The 12,860-nt window shown below is 39.1% G+C and overlaps 1 protein-coding gene across 2 annotated transcripts; it reads left to right on the top strand.

Annotated features, from left to right (window-relative positions):
• Positions 1 to 2,991: 2,991 nt before the first annotated feature.
• LOC113057821 (ras GTPase-activating protein-binding protein 1-like) lies at positions 2,992 to 9,633 on the top strand. Of its 2 annotated transcripts, none has more exons than XM_026225349.1 (12): positions 2,992 to 3,146; positions 4,276 to 4,392; positions 4,509 to 4,590; positions 4,675 to 4,848; positions 5,818 to 5,908; positions 6,014 to 6,104; positions 6,346 to 6,556; positions 6,677 to 6,778; positions 8,073 to 8,190; positions 8,499 to 8,627; positions 8,727 to 8,836; positions 8,922 to 9,633. In XM_026225349.1, the coding sequence occupies exons 2-12, from the start codon at positions 4,298 to 4,300 to the stop codon at positions 9,150 to 9,152; spliced, it is 1,434 nt and encodes a 477-aa protein (XP_026081134.1). In that variant the 5' UTR covers positions 2,992 to 3,146; positions 4,276 to 4,297; the 3' UTR covers positions 9,153 to 9,633. The 2 variants fall into 2 exon arrangements, with proteins under 2 accessions (XP_026081134.1, XP_026081135.1); XM_026225350.1 differs by having other exon boundaries at positions 3,009 to 3,146; positions 4,263 to 4,392.
• Positions 9,634 to 12,860: the final 3,227 nt, after the last annotated feature.

A 12,860-nucleotide genomic window follows, 5' to 3' on the forward strand; every position in this document is an offset into this window, starting at 1 on the left:
CCGTCTCCAGGCTTACCCTTCCAGCCAGACTCTCGCGTCAGGAATCTCAAACAATGGCAGAGCTCCAGCCAGAACACTGCGCTGCAGTCCAGCCCTCTTCTGCACCGGGGAGGGGGAAAAACACTCTTCTCCACTGCTTCTTAACCCTAAAAACAGATCACAAAAAAATGAAACATTACCAACCCAAGCCCTAAAGTCCCAGCATGAATCACTAGACATAAATCACATACTATTTCAGTTGATTTTCACTTCCTTTGATCAAAATTATGACATACATGATCACTCACTAATCACTACTACAATTACTGAGAGTGATTAATTTTTTTTTTTTTTCATGTTTTAAAGTCGATTTCAATGTTTTTATCCAAATACTTTCAGTATTACAGCTACACATTCATCATCACTAATAAAGTTTTAAATACAGAAATCCGGAATAAAAGGTGTGAAATGTTGAATGTCAAATGTTAAATATCTATTTCCTGTCTCTTTTTATGGCATTTCTGCCCTTTGTCTTTAATTTGGAACTAGTTCACTACTCATAAAACAACCTGTGCTCTGACAATACTACATATAGCCCATATAATACATTTGAATTGAAATATATGTCTTATTGAAAGAAGCAAGTGGTGTGTTTAAAACAAATGTGTTCTTATTTTCTGTTAAAACATCAGATATTTATACAAACCTTTTTCCACTTAGCTGTACATCTGCCGATGTTTAAAGTAAGTATATGACAAATTATATTATATCAGACAGAATTTGTGCATATTGAATGACAGGAAGGAGCACTCCAGAACTGGTGAATACCACAGAACATGTTGAACAGATTAATACAGATTTATTTATTTAGTTTGCATAAATTTTTTTCGCCCAGTTGATTTTAATAATAAACACTTAGTTTGAGAGATTAACTGAACTCACTCTGAAACAGCCGGTGAGGTCCATCTCTCTAAAATGAAAACGTTGGTGTGATTGGTAGATATTCTTTACAATTTTTTAAAACGTATGTAATTTTTTTCAACCTCAAATTGTTGCATATATGAGAAGCGTGTCGCCCCCTAATGGACATTTTATTATGTCACTATATTCACATTTGCAAAATAAAATTTTGCATTTCTAATGCAGTTCTGCGTGTGACAGGATTTAGACTAAATTAATGTTAAGGATATAAATATGTTATAACTAAAACAATGTTCTAAATTGTTTGTATCTGTGGTGTATTTGTATGTTAAATGTAGCAATAATATTGTTAAAATGTGTCAAGAATATTTTTTATTTGAAGCAATCTTTAGCATCCCACTTTAGAAAAGGAATTTTCAAGCATGATTTGACTATCAATATAATGTTATTAAATTTATAAAATGTGTATTAATAAAGTTTAATGCTATACATGCATTTATGATACACTTTTGGGCTTTTAATGCAGAAACATTATTAGTTTTAAGATCCAGATTCAACCAGAATTTAGAGACTAGAGGAAAATGGGATCCTGAACCACGATGAGTCCATGACTGGTAAGGACTGTTTATTACTGTTATGAAGTGTTTTTATCATTTCAATTTGCTTGCAGGGATAGTTGACCTTCAGTTGCAGGTCTCTATTGACTATTGGCACAGTGTTTCTTTTTTCCATACTATGGAGATCAATGGGAAGAATCACTATTCTTACCATGCACTGAGTAACAGCTTTGAAGACATTCCATGTTCCATAGTGTATTTTTTTTATCACATTTTAATTTATTTTGCTTTTTTATGAAGTCCAGTTTTACATTTTGACATAATAACATGGTTATTATTGCTACTTTAAATAGGATATGATTTCTGCAATTTAAAATTTCACATGTGAATGTATAGGATACTAGTTTTTTAGACAGCAAACACACTTTAGGCCTGCTAAATTAATTAACCAAACATATGCACATTTAACCAGGAGTGATAATGTGAAGATTGCGTTGTAAAAAATACATAATTTCTAATTCTAACCCAGAACATAGTGTCCCAGATTTGAGCACAAGCTGAAAATTCACATAATTTAATTCTTAAATTGTCACAAGGAGCACTAATCGATTTGCCATTTCCCCTTTAAGTACAATATCTGAAAAAAATTCTTCTGATTTTAAAAGCGAACATCTTGGGGATTTCATAAAGATAGAAGATTTTGATGTATAGTTTTGGCTTCATGTGGAAAAATGATTGAAATTATGATTCAAAATTGCAAAAAGTGTCCCACATTGTTCTAATCTGCAGTAAAGCAATTGTTAGCCAAATTAATTTGTTAATCAGTATAAATTAAAGTCTGTAAAACAAATATTAACATGATATATAAACAGATGTAGGGGCAAATACTTCAATTGAAATTATTCTCAAATTTCGGTAAATAAAGTGCTTTTGAAATGTATTATTATTATTACTATTATCATCTAGTATTTTAATAAAAAGAAAGAGGTAAATGTTTAGTTGTAATAAAACTAATATCACACACACAAAAAGGTTAATGCTGTTTAAAAAAGGGCTTGGTTTATTTTTATTTTTTTAAATGTATTTTGATTTTTGAAGTGAATAAGACTTGCACTGCACATCTCATTCACACGCGTCCTAAGCATCACCTAACCATGCTCTTTCTTCATTTTAACGTTTTCTCTCATGACTAAGAATGCAAGTTGAATGTTTGTGTTGCACAGTTTCTATTATACATAAACATCACCTGGCAACTCGTTCGTTTGGCAAACAAAAATGCTCCAAGCAACAACAACACGACCAGCTGCTGCGTAAAACTATTATTTTCCACATCGATTGTTCACATCCGTGGTTACTGCGCGCCTAACAACCTTGTTCTGAGCCTTCATCCTTTCTTTCACTCCCGTTTTTAATTGGTTGCGAGAGGTCCGTGTAGTTGACGTTAATTGGTTGATTTGGGGGGCTCTGCGAGAGCTCAAATGCTGATAGGATGCGCCAATCCACAGCGTCGATCTGATTGGCTGTCGGGTTCTGTTCAGTAGTAAGTAGTGAAACCGGCGTTTCTCCGCCACACGCGCTCGCGCTGTTTGCCAGTGTCTGAGCTGAACGTCTCACAGCTACCGGGGCAGGAGCTGCTACAGTCAAATCCCTACAAATTCAACCCCAACACACCTTACTGATTCTCTCTCGGTAAGTTTATGTATTGAATTTAATTTTGTATTTAAAAATAAATATATCGGAAGTCTTTTTTGTGTATGTTGTAACGTTAGCGGTTACGCAGCTAGCAAATAGCATGTGCCTTAAGTGCGAAATTATTTAATGTAACGCTACGATTTTGCCGGTTGTCATCATAAAACCTCCCGGATGGTAAACGTCAAACTTTAATCGAGGTTTGAAGCGGTAAAACACACCGTTAGGCCGCTGATTGGGTTTTCGTCGGTCGACGCTTTGAGGATTGTTAGCTTTAGCTGCGTTTCCCTGACGTTTCCGTTAAAGAGAGGTCCCGCGTTTAACGTTACTGGGCTAATGAAGTACGTTACCCGTCTTTTATGAGGCGTATTCCTCCTTTAAGATCACTTAAATTCATTTCCGTGTATAATTTGGCTATTTACTTTAGATAACGATCATCTCATCCGAGCTAATGCGACAAAGTGCTGTGCACGTGCCTTATTCATTAACGACGATTTCAAGAATCAAGGGTTTGGCTTAAATTGTGAACGTAACGTTACCTTAAATTGTTTATTTGTTATATATAACATAATATGTCTCAGTGTTATCTCAAAGGAAACGGGTTTATGATAGTAACGGGGCGTGTTGCGGTCGGGCCTAACGTCACGTTAACTTCAGTCCATTTCGCAATGGATCCGTCTCATTAACCTCAGTTTTCCATTGGCAGAAATGTCCCACCCTACACGAGCAACTAAACCAGCAGATCTGTGAGGATTCAAATGTTCTTCGTATAAGGGTGTGACGTTATTTCCCATAAATGGAAATTAAACAAACCGTCTCAGCCTCGTTGCGACTCGATCTTGATGGGCTTAACAAAGGGAATTGTTTCAGTTTCACTTGAACGGTCTGTCCTGGGTTTCCCTCATCACATGTAGTTTACCTCAATAGCAGCTGAAGTGTTAAAAAACAGGAATGTGAATTGTCATACCTATCATGTTCAAACCCATAGGAGTTTTTCTTGAGGAACACAAAAGGAGTGGTTCCCTTTGTGTTCCTCAGTAGAAATTCATATGGGTTAGGAACAACATAGGGTTATAAAAAGGCAATTTTCTACTTTTAGAGTTGATTTTTAAGCAGTCTTTTGTTTTAGTTGAAACCAGTTGACCAAAGAAATGGTGATGGAGAAGCCAAGTGCCCAGCTTGTCGGGCGGGAGTTTGTCCGACAGTATTACACCCTTCTGAACCAGGCTCCTGATTACCTGCACAGGTCAGAATTTGCAGTTGTGTTCAGATTTCCTTTGACATGAGTCAAGTGAGTTTGCAGAAATCCCTTTCATGTGGTGCTTAACTGCAGTACAGCTGAACATTTCTGTTGTCTTTCAGGTTTTATGGCAAGAACTCGTCTTATGTGCACGGTGGTCTGGACAACAATGGCAAACCGGTTGAAGCGGTCTATGGGCAGTCTGTGAGTTTGAATACAAGTGTTGTGAATTCTGTTTTTGACTGGGTGCAGTGGCTAAATGCAATATTTTTTTTTTGTTCTGAACAGGAAATCCATAAGAAGGTGATGGCTATGAGCTTCCGTGACTGTCACACTAAGATCAGGCATGTCGATGCTCACGCCACTCTGAACGAGGGAGTTGTGGTGCAAGTGTTGGGGGAGCTGTCCAATAACATGCAGCCCATGAGGAAGTTCATGCAGACATTTGTTCTGGCACCTGAGGTATGGACACTTCTTCATAAATGTGTTATCAGATCAAATTGTTAACATGACCTTGTGTGATTTTTAAACGGATGTCTTTGAGCATATGCCAGTGCAGATGTAGATCATTTTAAATGTAAGGTTGCACAGTCCAAAGCCTGAATTCCAAAGACCTGTAAAGTGAGTTGTTAGGTGTCATTGTAGGATTAATTGGAAACAATACTCCTAGTCATGGAAAATCAAAGATTTTTGAAAGTCGGAATCAGAATCGGAAATTACAAGCCATTTCTGAAACTGAATAGTATATGAGAAAAATAAAGAGAACTTGGCACCCCTTCATCACCTATAACTTTAGACTTATTTAAGGATGTCCTGTCCAAGCCATCAAATTGATGACAATTGAAGGAATGCCATTCCAGAGGGGAAACATTTTAGAAAGGCAAACGTTTTTTCAGTTAAAACTGATGAATTGTTCACCACGAGACTGGTAATGTGCACTAACAAAGTGAATGGGCTTGATCTGTGATTTCATGTTGACTTAAAGAAAAAAATCATTGGCTAGATATTGAATCCTGTGAGGAGTAAAGCATCTTTGCAAGCTGTAGCGTACAGTTTGTACACTCTCCATTTCCACATTGAGTCTTCTCCATTCATTGACTCAATTGAGCGAGTACATATTGATCTGGGTGATTGTATTAGCATCGGTTTGAGTTCAAATAATGAATAGTCCCTGACTAGTATACTCGCATGACTAAAAATGTTAGACATTCAGAGGCTGAGCATTGTGGTAACCTCGGCCTTAAACCTTTTAAGTTGGTTTTTAAGATCCATATTTTCTAGGATTCTATGGAATCATCAGTTTGTTCTGATGTTTAATATTTGATTAGTGCAAGCAGTAGCTCAATGTGTAGGCCAAAAAAGTATGTTTATCCTTCACACTAACACAAAATGTTTCCTTTCACATAATTATTCTTTGCTGTAATCTTTTAGGGAACAGTTGCAAACAAGTTCTACGTACACAATGATATCTTCCGTTACCAAGATGAAGTGTTTGGGGACTCCGACTCAGAACCTCCCGAGGGTGAGCAGCTGATATTTTTGGTGTATTTCATGGATCTTCCCAGTAATGTCTCTCAGTTGCTCCTGCTGTGAGCAGATGACTTCATTTATCTCCTGTTGTTCACAGAGTCTGAGGAGGATGTGGAGGAGCTGGAGCGGGTGCACTCGCCTGAAGTGGTCCAGGAGGAGTCTGCTGGGTACTACGAACAGCCGCCTTGGTAACTAGCGTTCGTTTTTCGGCTTATTTAATCTAGTTGTTTGGTAGTCATTAGAGTAAGGCGGGATGCAAACTATCCAGGTGTGTTGTAGGTCAAAAACCATATACATTTTATTTTTGATCGGTCATTACATAAGAAACACTTAAGTAACCTGTAGTTTGTCAAGTTGCCATTCAATATGATGCCCTCAAGAAAGAGGGGTGACAGTTTGCAGGTTTCATACTAGTTTGTGCGTTTACAGTGTGGAGCCCGAGGGGCAGCAAGAAGAGGTGTCCGTAACCCCAGAGCCCCAGCCTGAACCAGAAGCAGAGGTGGAGCCTGAGCCAGCAGCTGTGGAGCTGAAACCAGAGCCTGTCAGCGAGCCCGAGGTTCACATTGAGGAACCGATTCAGAGATCTCCCCCTTCACCCACACCTGCTGACACAGCACCTGCCATGCCAGAGGACAACAGGGTAAGACCACCCTCATTCATCACTGTCTCTTGTCAGAAGACCTGTATTTGTGAAGATGTACACTCATCACAAACCGGATAAATGAGATCACCTGTGAAGTCAATTGCTTTTAATTTTCAGCCGTCGTCTTGGGCTTCAGTCACTAGCAAGAATCTCCCACCAGGAGGAGTGGTCCCCATCACAGGAGTCCCTCCGCATGTTGTCCGAGTCCCATCTGCACAGGTAGATGCAGTTAGGGGTTTAATCAATCTCTAGCTGGCTGGCAGCACAAGCCACTGGCAAGTCACCTGAGCTGCCAGCGGTCAGCGGCACCTGGAAGTCTGATAGTCCACTTCCTTTGCAAGTGTCAGGGACCATTGATTTATGGCAGACTTTGTGTTTTGCTCTCCTTTCATTCTAGCTCCGGGAATAATAATATTTTGGTAACACTTTACAATAAGTTTCCATTAGTTAATGTAAGTCGATGCATTAACAAACGATGAACAATACAATAAAAGTAAAGTTTAATTCACAATGCATTTAAGCACAACGTTTGATTTTAGTGCATTAAAAAATGTTCAAATTAACATTAGCTAACATTTAATAAATGCTGTAGAAGTATTGTTCATGCTTAGTTCGTTAACTAAAGAACCTTATTGTAAATTCATATTTATAATAATGAAACGAATGTATTTCCTTGCATTAGGGAACACGTTATACTCTCCGCTCAGTAAGCAACCAGTTGGGATCACTGCTATCTGACTGTTTTCGATCAACGATCATATTCTCTAAAACATCAATCAAATCATGTAAAATAATAAATCCGCAGATGCACAATAATAAATTAATGAAGTTTGCCCGAACTAGAGAGGTAGAAACACGCAAAACAAAATCTCCCACAGATCAATGGTTGCTGAGACTTGCCATGGTGGACTGACGGTTCACATGACCTGCCAGAATCAGACCCCAGCTGTCATGTGGCCTGTCAGGCGGCTCCTGCCAGACAGCTCAAGATAGATCCCCCACTCGGTAGATGTTCACAACCAACTCTTTCACACTCGAGGAATATTATAAGGTTTTCCTGGCTTTTAGACTGGAAATAAGCTTTTTCTTTTATATTAAGTGTTTTTATTGACTGCTCTGCTTTTAATGCAAGTAGATGACGATTTTAAGGCCTCTTAACAATTTTGTCTTTAAAATATCATCACTTTCAATATTGTAGGTTTATTGTTAGAATTTATCTTTACTTTTATACAAAAAACTCCTATGACCATCTGTTTTTAAGTCCTCAGCAATTGGCAAAATCAATGGGAGCAGTGTCTAAACAAACTGTATGAACTACTGTGGGTAAAAGTGTTTTTCAGTCAATGATCAGACCCCAAATTTCTATTACTTGCGTTAGTCTATATTGCTTTTCTATAAAATAATGCTGCTACATTAAAACTTGCTGTAGGTTGTAGATTTATTTTAATTTTTTGCATGAAACCACTATATAGTTTTATTGCATTAGGTGATTAACTGTATTTGTGATCTGTAGTCGCGTGTGGAGGTGAAAGCAGAAACACAGACCACAGCACAGAGACCCCAGAGAGACCAGAGACCACGCGATCAAAGACCAGGACCCTCTCCAGCCAACAGAACCCCAAGACCAGGAGGTGTGCAAAAGTGTAATCAATCTAGTATGAGTGCATATCAACATTTAGATGCATTTTAATTTTTTTTACGGAAGACCTGATTCGTTGATTTATCAAAATCTCATTGGCTCTGGAAAACTTCTAAAGGCTGCCTGAGCTATTTAATGAACCTCATGTCTGCATATAAATAGCATCTCCCACAAAATCTAAAGTTAAATTATGCTTTTAAATTAAAAGCACAAATCATGGCCGGTCCACTAGCAACCTGAAAGGACATGCATCATATGCAGATGGCAGCGTCATTCATCTAATGTTTAATCTCTGGTTAGCACCGCGGGAGGGTGAGAGCGGGGAGACAGAGGTGCGGAGAACAGTCCGCTATCCTGACAGCCACCAACTCTTTGTGGGAAACGTACCTCACGACGTGGATAAGAACGAGCTCAAGGAATTCTTTGAACGTAAGTGATGCAAGCATCATTTCTTTTCAACTCGTACTGAATTTAAAATGTAGATCAAATCCCGCCATATTGACCTGCCTGCTTATTTCTCCCGCACAGAGTTCGGCACTGTCCTCGAGCTGAGAATCAACAGCGGCGGAAAGCTGCCTAACTTTGGATTCGTGGTGTTTGACGACGCTGAGCCCGTGCAGAAGATCCTCAGCAGTCGGGTATGTGTGGCTTCCAGATGTTGAGCAGTACAGGATGTTCTGACTAATGCAGGATCATCAGAATGACCTTTTATTTATTCCTTAGCCTATTAAACTGCGAGGAGATGTTCGGCTGAATGTAGAGGAGAAGAAGACCCGCTCGGCCCGTGAAGGTGACCGGCGGGACATCCGCCCCAGAGGTCCGGGGGGACCACGTGACAGGGTAGGCGGGTCAAGGGGACCGCCCACCCGTGGAGGCATGGCTCAGAAACCCAGTTTTGGAGCCGGTCGAGGCACAGGACCCAGCGAGGGCCGCTATGCTGGACCACGTCAGTGAAGCAGCTCCCACATCATTCACTGCTGATGCAAGTCACCCTGGTTAACACCGATGGCTTCCCTGTTCCCCGTCTCCATCCTTCACTCCAGGACCCAGGAGTTGTGATTATTCTTCTTTTATCTGGACTCTTCCTTTTATTTCTGAGATTGAACTTGAATTTGTTGTAGAAAAACAAAACTACTTGAATTGGGGAAAGGAGAAACCTGTCATTTGGTTTTAGCGTTCTCTCCCTGTTTCTTAAAGGAACGTGTTTTTACTGCTTGGGCAATCCTGTGTATTGCTAGCACCCGCTTTCAGGTCAAGTGCAAGTATGGTTTTATTTGGATTTGTTGCCAAGTCAAATCATGGTTGTGTGTGAGTGACTATCTAGCATGTAAAGAATCCTGTTTGCCTTCTACTGTTGCACTTCATCAAGAATGACAACATATTTTAACAACTCCACTGTTGAGAGAACAAAATAAACTCTATGTACTATTTTGAAGCATGGGTGTGTCTTGACTGGGGGAGGAAAAATTCATTTTAAATGGTGATGATTTTTGAAAAATTTGACACAGGGGAAAATCTAAACATTTCTTATACTTAAGTGTTTTTAAGAGCAGTTAAAGTATTGTGTGCCCACATATAGGAGAATATCTCTTTGGTTAAAATTTCTCAAAGTTGATCTTAAAATGCTTAAGCAGGAGTACCGAATAATATAAGTCAAGGAAACCGCAGGTGTTTTCATTAGTAAAGTACTAATTAAGTTTTCCACCTTAAGAAATTGTTAAGAGTCATCTGAATAATCATTGAAATCATGTGATTAACGCTTCATTGAAAGAGGCTCTAGTAGCATAGTGTTTGGTAATGCAAAGAACTAAAAAAATAATTACTGTGACATGTTTTTTTTTAAATATATATCAACATTTCAAAATCATGTAATCCATAAAGTAACTCATTTTATGAATGTTTTAAAAAATGCAATATACTCTAATTCCAAGTATTTAATGTATTAGATAATCCAGATTGCGTGTAATCCGTTACTACCCAGCACTGGTTTTAAACAATATATAAAAATATATGATGCTGATCCGTTTTAATGGATGGGCAGTGCAACGTCAAACACCTTTGTGGTTTTGTTACTTAAAGTATCACTAGCCGAAGAACTACTGAATGCATCTTTAATTGACCAAAAGTTGGGGAACCCTTGGATAATATATATATAGTTAGGCTCAATCTTTTCTTCCATTACTGCTGGGGAGTGCTGGTCATAACAGAAAAGTCAAGTTTGCACTCATAGACATCCATCAGCCAGCCACCAGAATGATGAAATTTAGCAATATTGTGCTGCCACTCTCATCAATATGTAATACTGTCTCAGCAGTGTTCTTTATAGATACCTTATCCTGAGGCACACACCGGCCAATCATATTACTATTTTCTTAGTGTGATTGCATTGCTGAGATTACTGGACCTAATTGTGAATTCATGTGCTTGCGTCAGATTGAAACTCACGACTGGATTAACCGTGAGTATGATTAGCTGTAGCCGATGTAGGCGGTGCCAGCAGGTGGCCCAGCATTAATATTCATGAGAAGGAAGGTGCAGCGTCTCTCCGCCAATTTATTTTGAAGCCCCATGACCCACCTGAGCTTAAGATGTCCTCCTCCAGCAGGCCCAAACGTACGACCTTCACAAAGCCTTGGCCTTTGAACAGTGCTGAGGAGCGCTATCTTGACCCCCTCTCAAATGTTCAGCCCCTGCTCGTTTGTCAGGTTGTCAAGGAGGGGTCAAGTGTCAGATGCCTCCAATCCTGTGATTGGTCAATAGAAGATCGAAACGCTTGATTGTCACGTGATTCAAATAAGACTTCAGATAGTTCTAGAAAGTTCATTGAAGGCAATCGGATACATTAGAGAGACAGAACTGCGATTTTCTTGTAATTAGTAGACTATAAATCCATTTATTTTCAATATTTATAAAATACATTGACATTAATCAAATAACTGTCGTTAGGTAAACATCAGGTTCTAACTAACAAACGTTACCTGCCTTGTTGACATGTTTTAGGCTAAAGTTACCTTGCTATTGTTTTGAATTATATATATATATATATACAGGGGTGGTTCTAGGGTGAGTGGAGATGCGTGGCTTAGCCCAGAAAAATCCATGTATGTGACTTGTGTATGTAATAAATCAGAAAGATTTACCTTGTTTAAAATATACAAAAACAAATGTAAAACATTTTATTTAAAGTATTGAGGAAAATAGATTTGCTTTTTGCAAACAAAAAATTTAGAATTGCAAAACAAATGAAACAGCGCGAAAGCAATGATTTTGCAATACATATTTTCCATGGTCATATCTATTAATTTATTTGCAACGCTGCTTTTATTTTGCGTGTCAGTCTAGTTTGAGCTTGCGATACCATTTTTCCTTTGCGCTTCACTTTTCTGCACGACTCTCTTTGTGGCAGTGTTTTGACTTGGGGGCGGAGTCAATGGACGGGGGCGTGTACAACATGCCTCCATGGAAGTGACGTCATCGGCCCGAGACGCAGCTCACCGATCCAGGTCCTGTCATGATGAGCAGAGACTTTCGAGTGGATCATTTATTTTTATTCAGTAGCATTAAACATTCATGTTTTCGTTTATTATGAACAAATGTATGTGTATTAGCAGCGTTGGCTCAAGTTAAAGAAGTTGTTAACATGAACATCTCCTGTATATTTCTCTCCATGTGCACATTTTTATAGCATTATGTGATCGCAAATCATGTGAGTCAGTTCGGGAGTTAGTAGCGGGTTCGCGAATCATTTGAGTCAGTTTGGGAGTTGGTAGTGGGTTCGCGAATCATTTGAGTCAATTTGGGGATCGCAAATCATTTGAATAAGTTCGGGAGTTCGTAACGGGATCGCAAATCATTTGAGTCAGTTCGGGAGTTCGTAGCGGGATCGCGAATCATTTGAGTCAGTTTGAGGATCGCGAATCATTTGAATCAGTTCGGGAGTTTGTAGCGATCGCGAATCATTAGAGTCAGTTCGGGAGTTCGGAGCGGAATCGCTAAACATTTGAGTCAATTTGGGGATCGCTAATCATTTGAATCAGTTCGGGAGTTCGTAGCGGGATCGCGAATCATTTGAGTCAATTTGGGGATCGCGAATCATTTGAATAAGTTCGGGAGTTCGTAGCGGGATCGCGAATCATTTGAGTCAGTTTGGGAGTTCGGAGCGGAATCGCTAAACATTTGAGTCAATTTGGGGATCGCGAATCATTTGAATAAGTTCGGGAGTTCGTAGCGGGATCGCGAATCATTTGAGTCAGTTCGGGAGTTCGGAGCGGAATCGCTAAACATTTGAGTCAATTTGGGGATCGCGAATCATTTGAGTCAGTTCGGGAGTTCGTAGCGGGATCGCGAATCATTTGAGTCCGTTTGAGGATCGCAAATCATTTGAATCAGCATATTCAAAAACTAAACAAATCATGCCTAATAAGTGCATGCATCTAGGCTAATGTAAAGTTACATGATGAAGACATACTAGTGCTCGTGTGGATTTTTAGTGCGTTCTTTCACTGCATTATTCGGTGTATTCAAATGCATTTATGAATGCATGTGAATGATCACAAAATTCAAGATATGAACCCTTTGTGCCAAAAGGGTTATTTCTTGTCATTATAGAACTTTTTTAGCATAAAAGGTTCTTTGGAGTTGAGAAAAGAACCCTATGGTTCT

Source organism: Carassius auratus, chromosome 39, assembly GCF_003368295.1.
Source record: "Carassius auratus strain Wakin chromosome 39, ASM336829v1, whole genome shotgun sequence".
NCBI lineage: Eukaryota > Metazoa > Chordata > Actinopteri > Cypriniformes > Cyprinidae > Carassius > Carassius auratus.